At 31.5% G+C, this 26,599-nt stretch overlaps 4 protein-coding genes and 1 non-coding gene across 7 annotated transcripts; 2 read left to right on the top strand and 3 right to left on the bottom strand.

Moving 5' to 3' along the window:
• Positions 1-212: 212 nt before the first annotated feature.
• LOC137816564 (Xanthine/uracil permease family protein) lies at positions 213-8,998 on the bottom strand. Of its 3 annotated transcripts, none has more exons than XR_016518425.1 (15): positions 8,824-8,998; positions 4,414-4,706; positions 4,129-4,226; positions 3,869-4,045; positions 3,681-3,781; positions 3,494-3,569; positions 3,333-3,392; positions 2,461-2,648; positions 1,869-1,965; positions 1,661-1,747; positions 1,510-1,586; positions 1,338-1,429; positions 908-985; positions 675-826; positions 213-575 (listed from the first exon to the last, which is right to left on the bottom strand). XR_016518425.1 is itself a non-coding variant. In XM_068619756.2 (15 exons), the coding sequence occupies exons 2-15, from the start codon at positions 4,643-4,645 to the stop codon at positions 357-359; spliced, it is 1,716 nt and encodes a 571-aa protein (XP_068475857.1). In that variant the 5' UTR covers positions 4,646-4,706; positions 8,824-8,998; the 3' UTR covers positions 213-356. The 3 variants fall into 3 exon arrangements, 2 of the variants coding, with proteins under 2 accessions (XP_068475857.1, XP_090154351.1); XM_068619756.2 differs by having other exon boundaries at positions 1,510-1,568; XM_090298225.1 differs by lacking the exon at positions 4,414-4,706 and having other exon boundaries at positions 1,510-1,568; positions 8,824-8,996.
• A 30-nt stretch (positions 8,999-9,028) lies between these two features.
• LOC150029461 (uncharacterized) lies at positions 9,029-9,843 on the bottom strand. Its single transcript, XM_090298228.1, has one exon. The coding sequence runs from the start codon at positions 9,841-9,843 to the stop codon at positions 9,151-9,153; it is 693 nt and encodes a 230-aa protein (XP_090154354.1). The 3' UTR covers positions 9,029-9,150.
• A 5,866-nt stretch (positions 9,844-15,709) lies between these two features.
• On the top strand, positions 15,710-17,180 carry LOC137816563 (uncharacterized). Its single transcript, XM_068619755.2, has one exon. It carries the CDS (start codon positions 15,856-15,858, stop codon positions 16,948-16,950), a length of 1,095 nt encoding a protein of 364 aa, XP_068475856.1. The 5' UTR covers positions 15,710-15,855; the 3' UTR covers positions 16,951-17,180.
• A 3,670-nt stretch (positions 17,181-20,850) lies between these two features.
• TRNAK-UUU (transfer RNA lysine (anticodon UUU)) lies at positions 20,851-20,923 on the bottom strand. Its single transcript has one exon. It is a non-coding gene; the product is annotated as a tRNA-Lys (tRNA).
• A 2,743-nt stretch (positions 20,924-23,666) lies between these two features.
• On the top strand, positions 23,667-26,306 carry LOC137815405 (exocyst complex component EXO70I). Its single transcript, XM_068618546.2, has 2 exons — positions 23,667-24,431; positions 24,742-26,306. The coding sequence occupies exons 1-2, from the start codon at positions 23,667-23,669 to the stop codon at positions 26,044-26,046; spliced, it is 2,070 nt and encodes a 689-aa protein (XP_068474647.1). The 3' UTR covers positions 26,047-26,306.
• The last annotated feature ends 293 nt before the right edge of the window (positions 26,307-26,599 follow it).

Below are 26,599 nucleotides of genomic sequence, written 5' to 3'. Positions count from 1 at the left end.
ATGAACTTTTTAAAAAATATATATTTTTAATAAAGAAATCTATTTCAAAATAATTATAATGTAATTAAAAATTATGAAATACAGAAAAAAAATACCTTTACGAAATTAATTTTGGTTAATAATATGAGAGCATTTCCAAAACACTGTTTCTGAAACAGAAAAGGGAAGCATTGGAAGATGAAGTAAATGATGAGAAATGAGATGAACAAGAATTGAAGCTTGGAACATTTTTCACTTCATTAGCTCCAAACATATGAGAGTGAAACCAAACAAAGTTTTGACAAGGAAATTGAAAGAAAAAAGTGAGGAACCAGATCTGCATTAATCACGGAAATAAAGTGGTGGTGGTGGTGGTACTAAGATGGTGGAAAAAGCTTATCAAGTCTGCATGGTAAAGAGTAGAACTCATCATTCTTAACATCTGCGCTGTACAAGCTGAACCTCTCCCACCACTGCAAACCAATGTCTTTACGTGCAGCATCATCCTCACGAGACAATGTGACATCCAAAACGAAAGCAACCAAGGCTGCAACTGTTGTGTGGGACATGAACATCACAGTCATACCATCATTCAACTGCACCACATTCATTCAAATCAAATCAATGAAAAAAAGCACACACCACATGACATGAATGAAATTTCAATGATGGGGTTTTGGTTAAAGAGTTTTCACCCATATGGGAATTCCATGATGCTGCTTCACGTGATAGTATTCTGTGAAATATTGTGGTATGGAGAGGCCTAGGAAGAATGACAACCCCAGCACAAATTTCGTTCTGAAATTGTTCAGGTTGCAGAATTGGAGAAAACCAAGTCCCCCTGAAGCTGCATAATGTTCCAAAAAAATGCTCTTTTAAGTTCTTTTTGCAAACCAACCACAAAGAATACTAATTAGAGAGAACTTACACACGTAGCCGAATAACACACAGTATAATGCTGCTATAATTGGCATGGGTACTGAAGCAAAAAATGCTCCCAATTTCCCTGGTTTAAGAGAAAATAGCAAGAGTTATCACACTTTCATGAAGAAAATCATTGGTTCATCAACAATAGCATCAAATCCTATCATATAAACTATTTTTTACCGTATCAGTACAAAGACTCTGAAATAATGAATACTCTATCATTCGTTCATGAACATTAGTTTCTAATCCAATCATATATACGAACTAACTCATCATAATTAAGCTAGTTAACAAGGTGAGAGTTGCATATACTGATATAAATTGTTTTTGGCAATGTTGGTATTCAATTTTGGATATCAAATTCCAGTGTGCCATAATATTCTCCAAGACTCTGACATTATGATTGGTATACATTGATTTGGTTAGCATACCGAATATAGAGAAGAAAATCATAAAACCAGATGATATTTGGACCACTCTTCGGCTTCCTGCTTTTGTCAATGCTAACAAACCAGCATTTTCTCTGAAATAGAATCAAAGCATATATGAAAAATACAGGGGAAAAAGGGGCCCCAGGTAAGATAACAAGTTTATAACCCTTACACTGATGCCGTACACCCTGTTATAGAACCAAACACGCCACTGAGCAAAGCACTTACTCCCTGAAATCACAAAAACAACTAAAATGGGGTCACATCACAAGTTTTATGTGCTAGAGTCAAGGGACAAAATCGCAAAATTTAGTGAATCCTACCACCCAACCAGCTCCACGGCCGATAACAGATGGTGGCACTGGTGTGGCACTTCCATATCTTGCTGCAGCATAACATGTACCAGTATACTGCATACAAGTGGTGTATACACCAAAAAAATTAATGTTTCAAGGCAAACAAAATGGTTAGAACAAGATGAACATTAAATGATTTTTTAGTTTTAGATGAGTTAAGGTGTAAAGTGACTACCTCAAAAAACGAAACTAAGGAAGCAGCGATCATAGCTAAAGCCTCCCCAGCATGGAAAGTAGGAGCCCCCCATTGGAAGAAACCAGGAAAAAACACCCTGTGTATACATGCTAACTGTTAGGACATTTCATATTTCATAGTGTATACTGTTAAGTGGTGCATAATCCAATTACTTCCCCGGACAAAAAAACATTAGACATTCGTTTTATAAGGTTATATTAGATTTAAAGTCACTTCATAATGCTAACCTTTTAGTTCATCTGCTTAAACCCCTAAGGGTCTACATACATGTAAAAGTAGAACTAACAAAAAAGCCTAAAACTGGTATGACTCATAAGGGTGTTATATAAACATTTCTTATATTCAAAAGCATTTTCGTAAAACTAAATTTTCATACATACAACACGTGTGTTTCCTATCTCATAAATCGCTGTTCATGTAGTACTATCTTCTCATTTTCAATCTCATCATTTCTACAATTTTCTTTCCAAAGACAAGCATGCTCAACTTCAAATAATTAAGCTCAGTATTTCTTAAAAGCGTTTAGATAACTGATCATTGATTGAGAAAACCAGTCTGCATTCAATCTTACCATGGAGCGGCAGTGATAAGTCCAGCACGATCAGTGCGGCAATTATTCTGTGTACTTTCTGACTTGTGGTTATACACAGTGCATGAAGTTAGAAACAGTGCAAATAGCCATGCAATTGTAACAGTGAAGAGCAATGAATATCGCTCAAATATAGACTTCTTCTTGATTCCAATATAACGATTAAGATACTGCATAAGCATAGAACACAAACACTTTGATAAAAAAGTTAAAGAATAAATACTAAATGGCTTTGAATTTCTTAGGAATTGTCTGTTTACTGTTTTCATCCTGAAATCCTTATTAGAAAGTGTTTGTCCTCTAGCACTTCCACAACACTTAGAAAAGGAAAACAGAAGATGAGAAAGCATCTAGCTATTTCTGCTTTTTGATTTATAAAACACTGTTGGAAACTAGTTTTTTCAAAAACACAAAAATTATTGTTTTTAGTGCCAATTATTTTAGAACACAATTTCTTTAGAGAAAATTTAGGAATCCAACATTCTGTGTGTCCTATAATACATTTTCTAACTTATTTTCATACATCTGTTACATCATTACACTAACAATTCTGGTTTACTTTAGTTCAGTACCATCAATCATATCACCAGGTAAGGTTTAAAACTGCAACAGTATCCATAGTTTGAAACCTTGCCACTAAGTAATAAGTTTGTTCATTTTTCATCCATTGACTTTAATTTAACACCTAGCCACCAAGTGATAAGTTTGTTGACTTTTCATCCCTTGATTTTAAAGGATGTATACATTTTAAAATCCTATTTCTATTGTTAAATTTGTCTACAAATCTTTGGTTGGTCCACCAAGATCAAGTAGGACAAAGTAAACAGGTAAAAAACAATGCAAGACCAACTTGCCTGCGATATGAAAACAAATATAACTAATGTAGGAAGCCCAATTTCAACACATGTTGTCACCTGCAACATTGATTGGAAAAGAAATACAAAATTTCTGTTATATGGAACATGAAATACAAACCTAGTTGAATGGAACATGAAAATCAAGATATCACAAATACCATTGGGAAACCAAAACGATAGAGACTGAGTCCAGTGAAAGTTATATAAGGGACTACACTGAGTGGACTAAGGAACCTGAGATGATTGAAGTGGTTAACAACATTAAAAATGTTGATAAAAATTGAGATATAATAGTTATTAAAAGAAGATGATCAGATGATGAAACCAGCCAAGAAAACCACACACCTAACAGCATTCCTCCAAAAGCCAAAAAATCCAACAGCCATTTGGAAACAAGCTGTTATGATCAAGGCACCTTGAATGGCTCTCATTGTCTGAACAAACCTCTAGAAAAATCAAGCATAGGCTAAGTCAGAATCACTAACAGAAAATGTAATACTGTCCAACATATAAGAAAAAATAGTGTCACTGACCTCATAAGAATCTGTTTCTGAACTGTATCTTCTGGCTTGGATTATAGAAGTTATAGGTATTATGTAAGTGTGTGAACCAACAAGTACAATTGGAAGTCGAGTTCCAAACAAAGATTGAAGTAATGTACTTATTCCAGAAACAAACAAAAGCGTCTGAAACACCCGTGCCTTCTCAGCCTACATTCATCAAACATTTAAGTCTCATTTCTAAAATTTAAAAGCTCAAAAGCAAACAAAAAAAAGAAGAAAAAAGTGCTTACAAATCCTCCACCCATTTGAGGAACAAGTATAGTTGGAATCAGAACGGTAACCCCAAGACTCAGAAGGTAATGCTGAAACCCCAATAGTACTGCTTCACCTGCATCATGAAGCAACATTCAATTAATCATACATTCTCTTTCACAAATATTTTAATAAAAAGTTTGCTACTCTCTATTTTTTGCATTGATATGTAAGCTTTTGTGTCCTAAATTCCAACAAAATTAAAATTCTTTGTAGTAGTTCTTGTTATCATTATTATTGTAAGTACATAACAGTGTACTAACGCCATGGAGGAGGACTCCTGATGCAGTATTGAACTCCAGGCAATTGCTCTTGCACAGCATGTGGCTTCACCTCCTCCACTGTCTTTGCAGCTGCATTTTTGTTAGTATCAACCCCTCCTCCACCTCCACCTCCACCACCACCACCACCACCACCACCTCCACCACCTCCACCTCCACCTTTGTTGTTAGTGACACCACTTGCATGGTTGCATGCAGCATTATCTTGAGCCATCTTTTAGCAGTATCAGATGAAAGAACTTTTTCATCTTCTGAAATGATTGATCATCATTTTTCTAATATAAAGAGAATTGTAAGAATTCCATTAAATTCAATTCAGTAACCAAATAATTTAAGATTAATTTGGTTTAATCAGTTACAAGAATTGGAATTATGCACCATTATTTTTGTTAATGGTATAAAACGGTCTAGAACTTAAAAGTAATTATCACTTTCAATATTTTTAAATTTTGAAATCATACTTGGTTGGATATCTTCTTTTTGGAAAATCTCATTATACTAAATCAATATTTTTGCTTTTAGTTTAAAATTGATTATATTTAGATTGATGGTAGATAATGAAACCAAATAGATTAAAGCATAATAAAACAAAATTTACACATTTGCTGTTTCCTCCCAAAAGTTCATTCATGGGGCTTGCAGACAAAAGCCCAAAGGGTCCAAAGTTTTCCTATAACTTAATCATTGGGCTTCTTCTTCCTTCACCCCATGATTTATTCCTACATCTTTGCAAGGGTGAGAGAAAAGTCTAAATTATCTATCTAAATTGTTATATTTTTGGATTTTTAAAATTTGAATTACATCTTCACACATTGAAATGCATTTGGATTACACCGTGAATATATTCTAAATTGTACCATTTAAAATTTATGATCACATTTTTAGACTTTTAAATTGAAAATATATTTTTAGATTATATAATTTAAAATACATTTCTTAATTGTAGCATTTGTGAATTATACACTATGAAAATGAAACAAAGATTAGCTGAAAATGTATTCTAAATTAAATAATCCAAAATTTATTATTATATTTTCAGATTGATTGTTCTGGAGACAACTTACAGATTCCACCATTGAGAAGTTAAATTTTCAATTTTTCTGGATCACAGATTCTTTTAATATGAGTTCCTTTTAAATGGTGCAATTTTGAAGCTAATTCATTATTACTGTTACAAGAAAATTATTAAATAATTAAATAAAAATTAATTTTATAAATAAAAAATAATTAGTTGTTATATTAACTAAATTAGAGATTATTTTAGAAATTAAAAAAAATAATTTCTAAATTAGTTTCTATTATTGTTAAATATTTTCTAAATTAGTATCTAATTAAATATCAAAATTTTAAAGATATTATGAATATATAAATTATATTTGAAGTATATAGGATAAAGTAATTTAGCATGTAAGTTGACAAGACTTCACCTTGTACCAATTGGGCTGTGCATTCTGCAACCCCATCAATTTAGACTGCACCCCCATAGTATATGTGAAAAGAATAAATTATATTTTTCTTTATATTTATATTTAAGCTTACTTTTTCTTCTTCCTGTATTTTCTTCTTTCATTTTTGCTGCACCGCTTCATTGTTCTTCTTTTGTTTTTTAGTGCGAGAACCCTTTCAAAAGTGCATTGGCCATTGTTGTTGATATCTATGTTTCATAGTCCCCTTCATTAAGGAGTAAGTGTTTATTTAGCTTTTTTTTTATTGTTAGTTTTATTCTTCATATCCAAAAATACATTTTAGAATGCATATTTTGGAATGTATTTATTATTTAAAAAATAGTAGTTATTGTATCATTTGTTATTATGGCTGTCAAATATACTAGTAGTGGATCATTATTGCAAGCAGAACCTAAACAAAGATCGACGATATCGATTCATAGAAGGGACAAAGAACAAGTTGTTGTGTCATTGATGTAGATGTATTCTCATAAGTTGCTACAACACGGTGAATAAGTGAGATGTGTTGGGGACCTGCTGATATGTCATTACTACTGAGTTACACTAACCACATGACTTGTAAACTGTGGGAGGGTGATGATTAAAAGGAATTGAAGTTGGTTTGCCACAAACGGAAGTTATGTAAGTTTGGGATTCCTTATCCCCAACTTGGATCGTGGTGCTTAACATTAGCTTGTTGTCACTATGAAACATTAATTATAAGATCATTAATAAAAGACTCATCAATCTTTATTGAGAGGTGACATCGCGACACCAACAATTTTCACCTTTTTGTTGGTGAGATGATTATTATTTTGGATGACATGTCTATATTGGTGCATCTCCCCATTGTGGAACAATTTTGTTCGTTGTAAAGTTGAATTTCACATCCATCAACATTGTTGGTTGAGCTGCTTGGGGTGGAGTTCGGTGATGCTCACATTAAACTGAGTTGGTTGTATGAATAATATTGAGTTCATGATGGATCAAGCATGGATATATGAACATTTATCATGAGCTCATTTCTCAAACATCACATTATGTCACCAGACACCATATGTGTACAGTTGCCGTTGTGCAGGTGAAGATCGATGATCTTACCGATGTTGGGGGTGCTCTAGAGTCCTTGTGATGACCATCATCCTAGTTGGGTGTTTGAGACGATATCCATGTTCTTGGAATATATCCGAACTGGGATGTGCTCACGAGCAAATGATTCCTTGATCTCACTCACCATTTGAAGGAGGTGTAGTTGTTGTTATCGATGATCGATGGTTGCACTTTATTGACCATCTATTTACCAGTGTGACACTAACTTCACATCCCTCAACATGTGCAGGCAGATACATGCACTAATTCATATTAGTATCACACCCCTACATATTTCCTTAGGTGGACAAAGATTGACCATATGTATTGTTGCATTTTCGTCCAGATAGTCCACATGATGGTTATACACGATTGTAGTTACAACAAAAACATACTTGTTTGACAAGTTGTTTATTGTTCAAAATCTAATGTCATTTTACCATGATTTTTATTTTAATATTTTAAGTGTGTAATGTAATTTCAATAAATGTAATGTGGGATAAAATTCGAAGTGCATTACAATTACCAAAGGAGACATGTAACAGGAAAATAGTTCTAGTTTTCCAATGTACCTATGTTTTGTATCTTAAATTTAGCAATTATATTGTACAAAATTTTTGATAATTAATATATCAAATCTTGTCATGATTTATTGTATTTACTTTACGTGAATACTATTCCTATTAAAAAAATATTTGTATTAAATAAATTATTTATGTTTAAAATACAAAAATTATTCTTTAAAATAAATTAATTGTGTTTGACATTAATTATAAAAAAAATCTAAAAATAATGTATTATAAATTGCATAATACATTTTTTTTTATTTTATATATTTCAAAATACATGTTTTATATTTTAGAATGTATAATCTAAAATATTTTTTATTTTTATTTTAGATTGTACATTTCAGTATAAATTTTAAAAGGACAAAATTAGATTTTCAGATTTTAATGGGGTGGTTTTTTAAATTATGGAGTTGAAGAACGTAACAACCTTGACCATTTACTCTAGTGCATTCCTTGACCTGCACATAAAATCCTAGAGGCCCAAAACTTTGTTCTTGAGTTAGGTGGAAGCCCAATTCAAATTTTCATTGTTGTTTTCTTATTTTTACAATAAGGTTCGTGACAGATTCCTCCTGTGACAGATTGCTATTTTAATATTTTTTTTATAGAATGAAAATTAATTGAATTCAAATAATCAAATTTTATGATGCATACCAAATTTCATATAATTTAAATTTTACAAATATGTCATATGATAATAAATATTTACACATTTTAAAATGTATCGTTTAAAATTCATTAATTTAATAAGTTTATATATTAAAATTAATTGATGCAATAAATTTTAAATTAAAATCAATTGATATAATACTTTAATATATAATATAATATACAAGAATAGTATAGATTATATGAAGCTAATCAATATTAAAAATGATAATATAGTAAAGTTACATTATTTTATTTGCTTTATCCATCCATTGTCTACCAAACAATAGGCTGAAAAAAAATAATATAAAAGTGGTAGACATGCTCATATTAGTTCATGATATATTTTTAAGGAAACTTTATTGAAAAATGGTGTAGCTTCATTCGAATTTATTAAAATAAACAATTATTTTTAAATTATAAATATATATATATATAGATATAGATAAATCGTGTTTATATATACAATTATACATATTGGAATTCTGATTAAAAAGTGAAGTTATTTAAAGTTGAAAAAAACATCACCACCACCCGTGATCTTTATAAATTGAATTAAATGGCATTGATTTAGAAAGTCAGAAATTGGAAAAAGCAAAAGCAAAAGTAAAAAAAAAAAATTAATTATTTAATTTATTTACCTGAATCAGTAATCTCGCTCTCTCGGGAGACTCAAACTTCTCGTGTTCATCACCCCTACCATTTTCAAGACACTCTCAGACGACGAGTCGTTTTCTCGTCGGCGCCGGCGTTGTAGTTCTTGTCGGAGAGTCTGGTTCAGAAAACTGTAATGTAATAGTATCAGACTAATAAAGTTGTTAGAAAATAGTATTTTGAAGAGACAAATATGATTCTCTGTAAACAACAGAGTATGAGAAATGGATTAGAGAAAGGAAATAATACAAATATTAGAAAACATTGATTCTGATAAACTTAAACAATGATTAACAACACCACACAACAAACTCTCAAATCTCATCCTTCCTAACCCAAACCATCTTCTTCTCTCCTCCTCCGTACTTCCTCTGCTGCACAAAACCGTTATTCATTTTCCCTAATCTTCCCTTCTGTTTTCCATTTTCTGATGATTGAATCGATAAAACCCTAACTCTCTCTTCAACCTCATTCATCTTTCCCCAGCCATTCTCCTTCTCCTTCACCTCGCTCTCCATTGTCGCTTTTTCCTTCTCCTGTGCCGTTGTTCCAGAACCTTCTCTCTCCTCAGGTTTCACTTTCCTAATCTTCAAATTTGATTCACTGTCTTTTCCTTTTCCTTTTGCTTTTGCTTTTCCGTTCAGGTCCAGGTCCAGGTCCAGGTCCGGACAGGAGGTTTTGCCTCCATCACCGATTTCTCTCACCGATTTGCGGCGGTCATCCGATTCCACTGCCGCAGTCAGGCGGTGAGTTTCAGAATCGTTCCGAGTCTTGATAACATACTGCTTCTGAGGACGAGACTTGGACTTGGAGGCGGATCCATTGCTCGGAGCGACTACTTGCAGGTGCGGTTGTTTCAGGTAGTTCCGGTTCGGAGATTGTTGAATTTTTGCCTCGTCTTGTGATTCTGACTGGTTATTCTGGTTGCGTTGGTTGAGCCATCGCTCTTGGAGTTGAGCAAGAGTGAGGTAGTTTGAAGGTAAAGAAGAGTAGATTTTTCTTTCCATCAGAGGACACACTCTTACACACACACAACTTTTGCCTTTTCAACTCTCCCAAGGTTAAATACTAAAAACATATTAAAAAAATATTAAGAATTTCTTGAACTTTAAGAGTCAGATTTTATAAAAGTTCTTATCAAGATTATGTTATGTGTTTTATTAAATTAAAATTATAATCTGTGTTGTGCAGAACAAAAGAATCTCAAAGTAAGAGAAGATTTGTCTCATCTAAATTTGACATTGAACTGTCATAACCGCTGCAATTATCAACATAGTTTATTGTAATGAATAGAAAGTGAAACTGTGAGAACACATAAAGCAGTATACAAGCTAAATTTTAATTATAAATAACATATACATGTTTCTGAAGTTAAATATATTCAGGAGGAAAAAAAAACTTTAATATAAAACCTGTGTTCTTTAAAGCTTAATAACTGACTGTTATGAAATATTTTCAGAACTAACTTAAATTTTCCATTTATATAATTATACAACTAATACTCTATTCAACTCTTCTTTTAATCGGTTTGTATTTTAATAAACATAAATACACCATAATTAAAAATATTATAACGGTAACATTCTTAATAAAAAATTATTATTTAATAAAAAGTTGGAAGTGATTAAAATTATTTTTTTATTAAAATATTAATCATAATATAATTATTTTAAAGTTAATTTTAAACTTAATTTAATCTTATTTACATTTAGTGACAAGTTTGTTTATTGTATAGTTGCAGTGGTGTCTTCATTATAAGTTTGGTAGATCAAATTTAATATCAATAAACATAAAGTACAATATATAAAAAAAAGGACATAAATTTGACTACAAATGTAGGATTCAATATCATTTTGTCAAATATATTAATTCATTGAATATCATTTTTGTCAAATATATTACTTCATATTCCATTTTTGTCAAAAAAAAATTATATTTAACTTCTATGAACATAAAATTTTATTTAAAAGTGATTAAGTAATTAAGTATATTTTATTTAAAATATTGATATAATTATAATTGTTTGTATTATAATATCAACCATTCTCTCAACTTAAAAAAATATAAATACTCTTTACTTAATATTATCACGGTTGAATAAATATTGAATAGTTTGAAATTTTATCTATGATATATCTAATTTAATGTTCTCTTAATTATCTAAATATTCATGTACTTAGTAATTAATTCTTTAGATTTTATAACCACTATATTTCAAGACATCTTGATATAGTTTTAAGGATCAGAGTACATAAACATACTTAAATATATCATATCTTCTCTCAACTAATACTTTATACACATAGTCCAAACAAATATTAAAAATAATTACAAAATGTAAAAATAATAATAAAGCATACACATGGCTTTTTTTTTTATCAAAGTTTACTAAATTAAAACTCATTTACATTTTATCTTCTTTTTTATATAAATTTATTAACTTCAATCATGAAAAGAATAATATTTAGAATAGTTTACATGATACAAAGTAAAAACAAATATAAATTAAAGCAAAAATAGATAATTGGATATGGATCATTCTGTCATTGAAAATAATTTAAATAAAATAAATATAAAAATTATCAATATATCATTGAGAATAAATTAAATAAATTTAAGAATGAAAATTGATTAATATGTTACTAGTAAACAATTGAATAATAAAAAGATAAAAAGATTAATGCATTATTAAAGTAAATTTAAAAATATAAATATAAAGGAAATAAACATAAAATATACTAATGGAAGAAAAATAAATAACAATTAAAAAAAAAATACTAATAAGTTGTCCTAATGCTAAGGTAGAGACTTGTCCTAATGCTTAGACACTCTCCATAAAAATAATAAAGCAACATTTAAAACTATGTGACCTTTAAATTTAAGACATGCTTATAAAGTTTTTCATATAAATGTTTTTTATATTTCTTCGTACTCATCATATAGAAAAACAAACAACTAAAATCATTTAAAATTGTTCTCATAATCACTTTGTATACATTTCATTTCATTGATCAATATTAATTTTGAGAAGAAAATAATTATCTAATTCCTTCAATTCATGTCTATTATAGTTAAAGTCATCCATAATAAACTTGTTTTGATTCCTTATGAGAGAATATGAAAAATTTGAAAATATTTTGTTCAATATTAATTTTGACAAGAAAATAATGATATAAATCTTCAACTTGAAGTTATAGATAATAAACTTATTTTGATTCTTGACATAATATGAAAAACTTGAAAATTATTTAAGATTTCCATCATAACAATGATGACAAAAATAATTAAGATGCCTTTTTAAAGCATAATGCTAGCAAATAAAAATACCTAACATTTTAATAATCTTTCTTTTTCGTATTGAATTATGTTTATTAATAACTTTCAGAATTTCCCCAATCCACTTTAGATCTTATTATTGAATTTGAGATAAAAACAAATGTAAAAAACAATTGCAAAATTAAAATCCATTTCTTAATTCATTGACTTATTCAATTCCATCCACAAATTCTTTATCATCGTCTAACAAAACTAAAACATAACATGTCTCTAGTGAAAGTTACTCCATTCATTGTTATGATGCTTTCGAAACCTATTCATTTGTTTTAATTTTGTTTTTTGTGTAAAACAACTATTTTATTAATGGCAAACATAATAAAGTATATTTATCACATAACCTAACATTTCTTACCTCCACGTATGACTTTATTTATGGTACAAAAATTATTTAAAAATTTAAGATAAGTAATTCCTTTTAATACATAGATGCTTCCACCCTCTCTTAAAGTTACTTTAATTATTTAGAAGATGAAATAATCTTTAGACTAAAAACCAACAATAATGAATGTCATAACCTAAAGTCTTCCAAACAACATCACAAAGAATTTACAATTATAATAATATATATATACATTTTAAGAAAAGAAAATAACAATTACAAAATATAATTTTTTTTCTCTATCTTTAGCTCATCTATACATGAGATTGTCCTTTTTCTGCAACATCATATGCTCCTATGTAACATACATCAAAGTTAATAAAAAATACAATCACACAAAAACAAGGGAAGCTAAAGTTTTTAAAACCTTCCTACATGGGTATATTAAATTATACACATGTTACATTTACGTCTCATTCATTTGCTCTAATGATCATACAATCTCAAATAAATAATTTAATCAACATCTTTTTATTCATGTGTTAGGTTAAATCTCTATGACCTATTAGACACAATTTTTTTATATTGTAAATTAGGTTATATGTACTTCCTTTGACTCTCACCACCTGATCTATATGATTCAAATATCATTAGAGTTAGGATAACTCCTTAACGAATCCCTAATTCAATATATCACTTTCATCTCAACATAGTATCAATTCTCTAAAATGACTATGACTGCACACATCACAACATCGTAGATTTTCATTCATACATATCCATTCAACTCAATTTAAATGTTAAATTACAATTAATTAATTATCTATTACGTTATAATAATATTTCAATACAAATAGATCAAATATAACAATATAGTGAAAGATAAATAAATTTTAGCATTCAGAAACATTTTTTTTATCAAAAGTTTTGAAAATATCACTCAACCAACATTTTAATTTCCCAACAAATTTAGCACATGTTGCAATTTTCTTAGCCACCATTCTACTCGTCCAACCAACACTACAAGTAAATCATGAAATAGAAACAAATTTTTAGAGACCAAAATAATTAGTTACAATAGGAACTAAAATAGAGACCATTTAGAAACTAAAAAAAAATGGTTTCTAAATTAGTTTCTATTATTGTTAAATAGTTTCTAAATTGGTATCTAATTAGCAACTAAGGTTTTAACTACCAATTATTTAGTTTCTAAATTTGGTAGCAAAAACCTTGGTTGTTAATTAGATACCAATTTAGAAACTATTTAACAATAATAAAAAATAATATAAACTAATTTAGAAACCAAATTTCTTTTTAGTTTCTAAAATGATATTTAATTTAGTTACTATTCCAACTAATTATTTTGGTTTCTACAAATTGGTTTCTATTTCATGATTTTTTTTAGTGCAAAGACGTTATTAGCTTGCCCAACAAATTTTAATCACTCAATAAAAAAATTGCTCATCTAGCTGCCGAATGACTACACCAAAGGTTTGCCTAAAATCATCTTTCTTAGCGAAAATTTACATGTCCAACAATCAAAACTCTTAGTTTCTTAATTAATTGAATTTCGTCTAGCAAGAGTAGGTTCGCTAGATGACTTTGCATAATTTAGAAATTATGCAGAAAGATCCAAGTTCAATTTTTTCTTCCTATGTCTAAAATAAAATATTTTATTTCTAAATAACAACAACTTGAACGAATTTACCTTAATTGAAATATTTGACTTTTCATTACTCAACATAAAAAAAAATAAAAAATTCATTCATTTAGATAAAATAATTTGATCACAAACTCAAACATTTGAAGTATATTCAAACAATACATAAATATTACATCAAATCAATTATTATAACCATGTCTTAAAACTGGTTTATTTTAAAGTCAAACTTTAAACTTTTCCTGTCACAATAAAAAAACTAAATTTATACATAAAAAATTTATAATCAATGATCTAAATATATTCTTATTGACTAAGAAAATATTTGCTTTAAAAGGATCTTATGATTATGGACTAAGAAAATATTTGCTTTAGAAGGATACAAGACTCTTTGTTCCATATATCATTTATTATATTTAGAGAAAAGAATCATTTATTTGTTACAGTGTAAAATATTTTAAATATCTAACCACAAAACCATTATACATAATAAATTTATCAACTTCTAACATAGCTACTTCAATACAGTAACTTTTACGATTACACTTTTCTTTGTCCTTCTCTGAAGGTTAAGAACTTGAGGGTCTGCACTTTAAAAATATATTCACACAATTAATACTTAATTAAAGTGTGGAGAGGCTTGTAACCTAAAACAGCACTCTCAAACGTACGTTAACAGACACATTTTTGAGTTTGATGAGGAATTTGTTGTCTTGAATTCTTGAACACATTTGACGAGGTTAGATTAATGGGGAAACTGTGAATGACCGAATGGGAGGGTGTTGGAGAGAGACGTGGCGAAAATGCAGCATGAAGATAAGCAAGAAGCTCAAAGTTCAAGAGTGAAACGCAGTAAGTAAGTATATAGTAGTATATGGTATAGTAGGAAGTAGTTTTTGTAAGAGGGGTGGTAATAAGAGAGGAGAAAGAGAAGAGAAGAGATTAGTGATGCATGAGTTGAAAAGAGTGAATAACATTTACTGTCTTTTCTTGAGATTGATTTCATGGTGATGAGTTGGAGACCAATAGCGAGTCTCCAATGAGAGTGAATGTCATTGATTGCATGCAATGGGAAAGGGTGGAAGAGACATGTGGAAAACCAGCAAATGTAACCGACTGAAAAGGGGAAGTGTTTGATGAAAGCAGGGAAAAAGACAGGGCGACCAAACCAATCCTCATAGGTGTTTTCATGCATGCCACTCTAAACCACACGCGTTATCATCACAGACCCTTTTGGTATAATAAGCCAGATTCACACCTCATTGGCCTAACTCATTCACCCTTCTTAAAAACCCTTTTTCACTCTATTTCCCATTCTACCATTGCATTGCACCATGCACCATTCTGCATTCTTATCCAATAGTATCAACCATGCATGGACCCACTTTCACTGTCCAATCCCCACATGTCCTCCTTCTTGAGACTACCCAACACGTACCCACCGTACAGTTACAAGTGTCACTTTCTCCTCCCTTCTCCCTTCATGTTGCCTACCTCTCATTGGCCACTTCTCAATACTTCAACACCACCAAACAAAACTCATCTCTTCTCCTCACACCAACACTCTCTACTCACTCTCACCCCCCTTCACCCTCTCCTCCCTCCTTTATAACTCTCCCTCTAGCCCTCTTTCTCATAATTTTCCATCCCTCACTCTGCCCAGCAACACCATTTCCTCTAGTATTTCCTCAAAAGCCAATAACCATGATCAAGACCTTGAATCCTTACCCCAATCCAGCAAAAACTGCTGAGATCATGTCAAGGTATAGGCCTATAGCTCCAAAGCCTGAAACCTCTCCAAACTCCATGACTGAGGGCTCTTCCTCTCTCTCCCACAAGATCAAGCAATCTCCTTACCTTAGGAATTTATGGCCACAGTTGCAAGCCAGGCCTACCAGGACCAGAAAGAGAGGTAGAGCTCCTTTGACACTACCCCCTTCCTCCTTCAAGAGACACAAAACACACATTTTAGGATTTTGTCCCCCTTGTCATGTAACATCCCCAGGAAACAACCTTTCATTCCAGGGCTTTGCTCCTCCTCCACTCCCTCTTCCCCATCCCAACCATGGACTTGGAATGCTCAATCGAAGCATAGAAAAGAACTCCCTCATGAATCCTAGTTTAGTCACACTTCCTCTTCTTCCATGTTCTCCTGGCGCCCCTGCACCCAAATTGGACTCAATAACAGCAACAACAACAACCAAGCCTTGTGGGGGAGGGGTGATAGATTTGAACACCAAAGCGAGTGTTCCTGAAGAGAGAGATCTCTTGCAACAGCTGCAAAAGCCAGTTTCCAACAATGTCATACAACCCCACCCAGTTCGCCCCATTGGCTCTTCCATAACTGTTGTGTGCATTGGTGAAGACTCAACTCTGCCATCTCAAACCCCAAAAAGGTCTCAGGAGGTGGAAGCAGAGGTTGAGTCTGAGTCCTTGCCAGTTGTCATATCAGACTCAAACCACAGGGTGAGGATGGCGAATTCTGCATATAAGGAGATGGTGGGTCAGCCACTGTGTCCCTGGCTCGAGTCTATGGTGAACGCTGGTGCTGGAAATCTCCAATGCAAGAGGATCAGTGGGGAGGTAGCACTGCATCTTTCTGAGTCCAACATTCCAACTTCTTCAAACGGATTTTCTTGCTGGGTGAGGATAGAATGGCAGAGTGATCAGCAGAAGAAATGCTGTGTTAACGCCTTCTGTGACGTTATGAAGTTGACCTGTGAATCCAGGGACTACCTCTTCACATGGAGGTTCCACACTCGTACCAGAGAAGCTTGTCAATCAAGTTGCACCGCTTGAAAAAGTTGAATAAAATTTCATAATCAATGCACATAGTGTTCTTGCCAGACTCTCTAGTATGATATGATTACCTTTTCTTTTCTGCTATCGATACATATATGTACATAGTTATAAAGTACTATTAGGGAGACGATCAAACATGGTTTTCTATGTCTCTTTAATTTAATAGTATCAAGAACTAGTACTTAGTATTATTAATTACTAATAAATTATGTTTATGTTTGGATGAATCCTTCTCTGAGAAGAAAAAATCTAGCAACTCTTTTGTAGAGTTTTTAAAAAAAATTATTCTTGAAATTGTGGGGCACACTTTCACATGAACAAAAGGATGATAAAATGGGGAAACTGCACCGTTTTTTCTGGCACTTTTGCCGAATGAAACTGTCTTTATTTCATGGTATTAATTAGGATGCAATAAAGAGGGGTTGAAGAAGCTGATAAAAACAAGGTGGTGAGACGGAGACGTTACTGCCTCGGTTTTTAAGGTGGTCTTTATCTGACCTGTGACCTGACCTGAGGGAGGAAATTTGGAGAAAAGAGGGAAATTTAATGCAAGGGGTGAAGGGAAAGTAAAGAGGGCATGCACTTGCACACCATTTTCATGTTCCATGAACAGTGTGGGGGACAAGAAAGGTTCTTGAAGCATTGAGGAAGAGACACGTTTTAAACAAGCTTGGAAGTGATGAAGCAGGAGCAATCTCATTCCCACCTTTAAAACTGATGTGTGAGGTTGTTTAGTTTGAAAAGAATTGCATGAGATCACGAGAGGAACAAAGAAAACATGACCTAATTAGTCATATAAGGCAACTAATAATAATAATGCCGTGCCATCAAGTTATTCAATTAATGTGTGACTTAATCAAACAGCTTACGAGTAATACCTTATCAAGAACAAATGCAAACATGGCACGCATGCACAAGGTCACATGAAACATAGAAGATGTCTAAACAGACAAGTGTCAGCAGAAAAGATTGCGAAAGTTAAATGTTTTTTTCCACCAACATGCATGTTGTTTATGCAAAAGTTTAACCTCAAAAGGTAAAAAAAGATTATGAAATAATCACCGGATAAATAGCTAGAAAGGGTGGAGAAATTATCATGAGGTTAAGGTGAAAAAGCCTCTGAAGTTACTTCACTGTCCATTCTGAGACCTGCTTACTACTGTAGGCAAGTGTTCTCCAACCATTTGTTATGGATATTCCCACCTACACTGTCATAAGGAAAAGAAAAAGGTCTTTTTCTTTAATATTTTCTTAGTTTTAAAGTTTATATTTTCTTTTATTGAAATCAAATCTGTATAATATATGATATTTTAAACCGGACAACGCTTTTGTAATTTTTCATATTGTTGATTACTTTATTTTAATATATCTCAGTAACCATTTTTTATATCAAATATTTGTAGAAGGGCTTTTGGATATCAATTTTAAATCTAGAAAATAGGGATTCTTACAAATGATATTTTCCATTAAACAACCTCTTGCGAAGGTAAAAAAATAATTAGTTATTAAATTATGAAAGATAAAAAAATAATTAGTTGTTATATTGATTAAATTAAAGATTATTTTATAAATTAAAAAATTGTTGATTTTTAAATTAATTTATATTATTATTAAATGGTTTTTAAACTAGTATCTAATTAACTACCAAAGTTTTAACTACTAATTATTTAAATTCTAAATTTGATAGCAAAAACATTTTGGTAACTAATTAGATACCAATTTTGAAACCATTTAACAATAATAGAAACTAATTTAAAAATTAATTTTTTTTAATTTTAAAATAACTTTTAATTTAATTTTTAATAATTAATTATTTTTAATATCTAAAATTGGTTTTTATTTTATGATTTTATTGTAGTAGAGTTGCAACCAATTTAGTAATATATTAGTAATATAGTGAAGTTGTTGTAGATAAACAAGGCTCAGAGGGTAAGGTTGTGTTTTTGTTGATTTTTTTAATAAAAACTCATCCACACCCTAACCTAAACATATACATATTATAAAATATTTTATGTATTTTTTTTCTTCATATAAACTACTCCTTAACTTCAAATTAATCTATAAAAAAGGATATAATCGTTTGCTCTCTTTTTTAAAAAAAAAATTGTTGAAAAAAACACATAAAAGAATATAGAAGCTAAAGATATAAAAAATAACAGTAGAAGCCCATGGTATTAAGCTATTTCCATTAAAACTATGCAAACAACTAAAAAAAAGGAGGTGACGAATTTATCCATAATTAGGAGAAGAGATACTCTATATATACTACAAATATGACTAAAAAAAAAGGAGGTGAAGAATCTATCCATAATTAGGAGAAGAGAAATTAGGTACTACAAATATGGTTAGAGAAGTGATGGCATATAAATGAGAGTATAGTGGAAGGAAAAAAAGTTCTTTACCTAGTAATTGGAAAAGTAAAGGAAACTCTTCATCATTTGCAAAAAAGTGAAAGCAACTAATGTTAGCAATTCATTCATTTGGCAACAACTCCAAGAATGACAAATTGTAATAGGCTCTTTTTAACTAAAAGTGAACCAACAAAGAGAATTAAAATATGGAATATGGGAATTAAAATTTGAGTAAAGTTATTGATGTAACCCAAAATGTGTACCTGAGGGGAAAAAAATCTTATGGATGGTATACTAATAACAAATGAAGTCGTGGAAGATATAAGAAACGAAAGAAGAAAAAATGTATCACAATTAAGGTGAATTACAAGAAAACATCAGATTGAATCAGGAGGTTTCCTTGTGTACATGATACGGAGATTAAGGTTCTACGAGAGGTGAATTATATGTATTAGAGGATGTTTGGAATCTAGCTTCATCTTGTTAATAGTAGCCCAACAACGAAACTTTTACCATCGAAAGGTTTGTGACAAGGGGATCCTTCTAAAGCTTTCCTATTCTTAATTATCATTGAAGGTCTTGCAGTGTTGGTGAGACAAGTAGTTAAAATATTTTTGAGTAGATTAAAGGTGAAGAGGATTTCATTTATGTAAAGCTCTTAGTATTGACAAATAACATCATTTTATTTTGTGATGCTTCACTCTAAAGCACTCAAATAGTCAAATATATTCTAAAATATTTTTTTAATAATAATATTAAACGATAATTAAAATTTAGAAATAGAAGTCGCAAGAGGATTTAATTATAACATCATTAAAAAAACATTTATCATTAGAAGAATACAAAATTCAACAAAATGTTTAATATAATTTAAATCTTTTAGACTCATTTAACTAATTAGGATTCCAACATGTTTTCCAATAATTACAATAAAAGTTCTTAATTATAAAAAAAAAACTTACAAAATCTAATAAAAAACACAATTAGCTTTAAACTTCCTTTTTTATTCCTTATCATCTTCTTATTTTTGCATCCATCATCATCATTCTTAAAAAAATTATATTTAAATTTGACTCTTAATTGTTTATAAGTAAATTGAATGAACTCAATTTCAAAGTAATTTAAAAGATACAAAAGTTTTTATCAATATTGAGATGATAGATAACATACGAGCCTAAACATCACCTAAAATCAAACCAATCACATATTTTATAACTAAGTCAATGTAATGCAAAATCATGAGAAATTATAATGTTATTTTCAAATAAATTTATAAACAACAACAAAATTTCATTATCATCAGAAAGTATTGCCAGCTATAGATGCAAAATAGTTCCAAGTGCTAAACTTTAGAAAGTTCTATCTGGTAATAAAATAAAATTTGGAGCTTTCAATATATCATATATAACTTAGTATTGTATACTTATAATTGATTTTATCGAAGAAGAGGATTAGAAAAAGAAACACTTTCTAATATATATTCATTTCAAATTTATTAAAACCGCATGATAATTTAATAAAATAATCAAAACTTTAAAAACAAAATCGCCGTCTGTGGGAATCGAACCCACGACCACATGGTTAAAAGCCATGCGCTCTACCAGCTGAGCTAAGACGGCTAGACATTAATATATAATTTTTTTAATTTAATTTTTAATTCTTTTATGAGCAGTAATATTTTAGTTAATTATTCGTTCACATAATAATGTTTTTTTAATTTAACCATTTATTGTGATTTTGATCTTCTAAAGTAGTATCACATTTTAAATTAAGTTTTACAGTAGACATAAATTATTAGTTTTATAATTTAAAATCTCAATTATCATGTACTTAATTATCATTGATCTTAATTCTTAAAAATTTGATACTATTAGACGTACTAAAACAATTAGCAAAAACATAAATTTTAATTATTTTTAATCAAGCTTTCTAACAATTCTCTTACTTGAATTCTTTTATATTTTTTTTATCTTAATTGAATAAACTAAAACAAAGATGAAATTTTAATTTTTAAGCAGAAGAAATAGATTTTTTTATAATAAATAAAATTTTAATTGTAAAAAAAAAACTATTCTTCTTACGCAGAATGACCTATGGTTACATCTTACGCACGGTGGACTAGTGAATTGAACTTACATTTCTTATGTGGGACAGGACAACCCGACCAACATTTTGCGGGCTAAACATGGGATGAGTTTATATGGGACGGGTTTGCTTTGCCACCCCTACTCCTACTAAGTTTGAAGGGTTTTTTTTTTCAACGTGGATCAAATAAATAATAAAGATGAATGAGATTATATTATATATTATGAAAGATTTTTAAACTAAAATTAAACTTTATAACATATTTTAAAATTGTATGTTGTATATATACCTAAAATATTTACATGATATGTATTTGATGATATAATTATTAAATTAATTTATAAATAATTACATAAAGTAGTCATTACTTAAATTCAAGATATTACTAATAAGATTTTATAAGGTTTCAAATAAAATCTAATATCTAAATGAAACTATTAACTCATATATTATTAATGTGTAGTTTAGAACCTATTTTTAAGCTCATAATTATGGTATTTAAAAGCATTTCTTAAATCCTACATTTCATCTTGTGCATATCTAAATTTTAAATGGTGAATTTTAATAAAATATAAAAAATAAAAAAGAAATACATTTGTTAATAATATATATATTGAAAATTGGAAATAAGACAATATTAGTTAAAAACATTGATTTACGTATCTAACAATCACATCAGTGTACTAGAAATCAATGTAAAAATACACAGTGATAATTTTGAAAATATTGGAGTATTGTATATCGATTGTCTTTGTAATCAATACAATATTATATCTACTTTTTTGACAATTGTTTAGTTTCTCATATATCTAAACTCAAAGTGTTTCACCTTTTAACTGTGTTTTATATTATTTTTTCACTTATCTCGTAAGGCATTCATAAATATAAATCACTTGCTTGGCTTTTATTTTAGTCTTTAACCAAAATTACAAATGCACTTGTAACCTAATCTTATAGTGTGATAACAAGAGTGTATTTTACATATTCTTAATTATAATTTGATTTTTAAACACTTGGAAACTTACTGTTGTCTTGTACGTGAAAAAGTCAAAAGTTGGTATATTGTGCCTTGTTTATTCCATCTTCGACTCAATTAGCGATGAAAGAAGTTCTAAGTAATGAAAAAATATGCATGGCGATGAAAAGCCCATAAAATAATAACAGCAAAAAGACACCAAGAATAATGGAATAAGGAAAAGAAATGATGATAAGGTAAAAGAGTAGAAAGATAAAATGGGAGGAAAGTGGAAAGTTAGTATTATATTAGAGAGGATGAAGTTCATTAGGGCATCATCTATCACTCTTAATATATAATATTATTATTGTTAATTAGTAATATTACTATGTTTTTTTTTTCTTTTTATTATAACACTATACTATTTTTTTTGTCATGTTCAAATTTTAAATCATACAGATAGATATTGTAGTAGGAAAATGATTGAGAGGGTGTATGTGAAATAATTATTTATTTACATACTCCATGATCGAGTATATTCATATTAATAATCGCTCATTTAATAGAATATTTAAGGCACATAAATCAAACAATAACTGTCCATTTAATATTATATTTAAGACACATAAATCAAATCATAAATTGATTATAAATTACTAACGATTATAGGTTACTGTTATAAAATTCATTTATATCACATATGAGCATTCAATGTTTTTTTTAATGGTCTAAGTCCAACCAAGCCTATAAATAGGTGGTGACTCTCTTAGTAAGGAGACACCCTAACTAAACTTTATTCTATACTCTTGCTCTTAGTTCTTTGTTAAGAATTTATCATCATCGTTGTGTTTTTATTGACTTAATCATCGAAAAGACTTGTAGAGTCACAATTACCAAACTCAATAGAAATGATACGTAATATTGAAATGATACGTAATATAACTATTTCACATTGAGAAATACCTATTTCAATCATCATTTTCATGATACAAGTTGATGGAAGATATAAAATTTAGAAAAAAAAATCAATTTTAGATTATATTACATGATAAAAGTATTTAACCTATTATTAATTATTAATCATTAGTATCATCAGCATATCCTACAAAATAAAGTGATAGTTTTTTATGCAACGAGGGAATAGAGACACCGGCTTTGCATATTCTAAGGTACCCAGTTGTCGTTTTGTTTGTTTCCCACAATGGAACGCCATATGTCTCCTTGTTCACATCGATTCATGACTTCCCTTTCGACCTCGTCTTCTTCTGCCTCTTCATATATTCACTCATCCATCTCCACCCTCCAACCAATGCCCCACACCCATGGCATCGCAAGACCCAACACTCCTCAAACTCCACTCTGCACGCTCCGACCTCAACACCCTCCTCCAAGCCTCATCGGAGGCACAGCACAACATCACACAAACCGAGACCCGCTTTTCTCTCCACCAACAATCGCTCTCAACCGCCTCCAGAAGAATCCTCCCTCTGCAGTCCCTTACCATGTCCAGAAAAGCCCTCGACGCCAGAATCACCAGAGCTGTTTCCCCGGCGGTGGAACTCCTCAACACGTTCAAGCGCACGGAGGGTCTTCAGGCCAAGCTGGTGACCTTCTCGGCCGAGCTGTCGTCGGAGAAGTCGCAGCAGAGGAGGTTGGAGAAGCTGGTGGAGTACGTGGGGTGCGTGGAGGAAGTGAAGGAGGGGATAGAGAAGATATGCGAGGAGGTGGAGATGGTGGTTCAGAGGCTGCAGGAGGTGGTGGAGTTTGTGAGCAGGACGAAGGCTGCGGATCAGGGCAGGGACGTGAGACTGAAGGATGCGTTGGTGACGCTGAAGGTGTTGTATGAGAGAGAGGTGGATGAGATGAGGTTCGAGGGGTTGTTGGATCAGGCGTTGCTGCACGTGCAAGATGAGTTTGAGGAGCTGTTGCTGAGGATGAAGCACCGGAATCTGCGGGATTTGGTGAACCACAATGGTGGTGAAGAAAGGGAACTGGGGTCGGAGATGGAGGTCCAAGCCCTCACAAGAATTTCAACCACCCTTGCTGCCAATGATTGCATGGACATTTGCATTGATATATACCTCAAGGTACGTCTTCAACCTTCATCTCATCACATCCCCGATAATATTATTCACATGTTCTTCAATTGTCTGTTAAAATATAAAAATTGATAAATTTATGATTCATTCTTATTGTATGAAACTTATGTTTACAAAAGTACTCGACATTCACATGTTCCGACTGTTAGGATCAATGATCGCATCACCACATGTTCATAGTAATAATGTGTTAGTTCATATGAAACTATTATATATTTACATAAAAGCAACGTTTTGCCTTCCTCTTAATTGCTTAAAAAAAGTTGTGTATAAAGTTTTTTGCTTAACATTATTGAAGGCGAGATACAGAAGAGCTGCGAAGGCACTGATGAAGCTAAACCCTGATTACCTTCGAACATACACCCCAGAAGGAATCGACGAAATGGAGTGGGAAACCTTAGAAACAGCCATAACCCTTTGGATTCAACATTTCGAAGTGGCAGTGAAGAAGGTTTTACTTTCAGAAAAGAAACTCTGCGAAAAAGTCCTGGGCGATTTCATGGAGGGTCTAGTTTGGCCAGAATGCTTCATAAAAATATCCGACAAGATCATGGCCGTGTTCTTTCGCTTCGGAGAAGGCGTGGCCAGAAGCAGCAAAGAGCCCCAGAAGCTCTTCAAACTATTGGACATGTTTGAATCCTTGGAAAAACTCAAACCCCAGATATCACAAATCTTCGAAGGAGAATCTGGCGCAGACATATGCACGCGGTTCCGTGAGTTGGAGAAGCTCATCATCGATGCTTCCAGCAAAGTCTTCTGGGAATTCGGACTCCAAATAGAAGGCAACATAGACGGTCTTCCACCTCCGCAAGACGGTTCCGTTCCCAAGCTCGTACGTTACGCCATCAACTACCTCAAATACCTAACAACCGTCAATTACAAAACATCCATGATCAAGATTCTCCGAACACAACAAACATGGAGAGGTAAAGGTGGTAGTTCTGAAACTGGTGGTAATGAGACGTTAACGGACGAGGATTTGTTGAAGCATGCGATTTCCAACGTGATGGAGGCGCTTCAGAGGAACATAGAGTCAAAGAGAGAGTGTTGTAGGGACAAGGTTTTGGTGCATGTGTTCACGATGAACACGTATTGGTACATTTACATGAGGACGAAGAACACGCAGCTGGGTGAGGTGTTGGGGGAGAAGTGCATGAAGGAGGGTTACAAGGCTGTGGCGGAGGAATGTGCTTACTTGTATCAGAAGCAAGCGTGGGGGGGTTTGGTGAAGGTTTTGGATGGTGAGGATTTGAGGGAGGAAGGAAAGGGGAGTGTGGGAAGAGTGGTGAGTGAGAAGGTTGAGACATTCTTCAAGGGTTTGAATGAGGTTTGTGAGAAGCATGGTAGAGGGGTGTATAGTATACCTGATGTGGATTTGAGGGAGCAGATGAGGGAGGCTACACTGAGGGTTGTGGTGCCTGCATATGCAGAATTTTTGGAGAGTTATTCAGAGTTTTTGAACAAGAAAGGGTACCCTAGTGTTGAGAGGGTGAAAGGGTTGGTGGTGAAGGCTTTTGATGGGGGAAGGTTGAGGAGGAAGGGTTCTGCTGCTTCTGGTGATTGGAATGTTGCAAGGAACTCTGGGTCTTTGGAGAGGGAGTAATGGTGGAGATGTTTGAGAATTCTTCATTCTCATTTCACAGTCTCTTCTTACTACAATTCAGCTTCAACACAGAGTTGAATTGATGGTACTAACTGTAAGATATGAAGTATTCTTCCTTGTTTTGGGATTTGGAACACATGAAAATGTTTAGGAGAAAGGAACATATATAAGTAAATGCAATGTACCTTATGAGTTATGAAGATGAAGATGAGTAAAACTAAACTATATATAATACTGTAAATTATTCTTGTGTTTTTTCTTTTTCCAGAAGGAAGCACCTTCTTCCCTAATAACTCTTAAGAGAGGGTTTGAAGGTATATCTAAATTTGGTAGTTTTTATTTTAAAAGAATCTTATGTTTTGGTAGGTATAAATCCTGATAAGTAATCAAACTACACTAATGTCAAAGTGATGAGGATGTTTTTTTTTTCTTCTCCCAGGTTGTTTGTTAGTTGTATATTTTGTGTATATTTTTAATATTTTAAAAAATACTCTACAAATTCTCATTCCTTTAAAGTCTATCAAACAGATACATTATATATTATACATGGTAA

This window comes from Phaseolus vulgaris, chromosome 1, assembly GCF_051622355.1.
Source record: "Phaseolus vulgaris cultivar YP4 chromosome 1, ASM5162235v1, whole genome shotgun sequence".
NCBI classification, from domain to species: domain Eukaryota; kingdom Viridiplantae; phylum Streptophyta; class Magnoliopsida; order Fabales; family Fabaceae; genus Phaseolus; species Phaseolus vulgaris.
The sequence above is the reverse complement of the archived record's forward strand: the minus strand, read 5'-3'. Positions and strand labels throughout refer to the sequence as shown.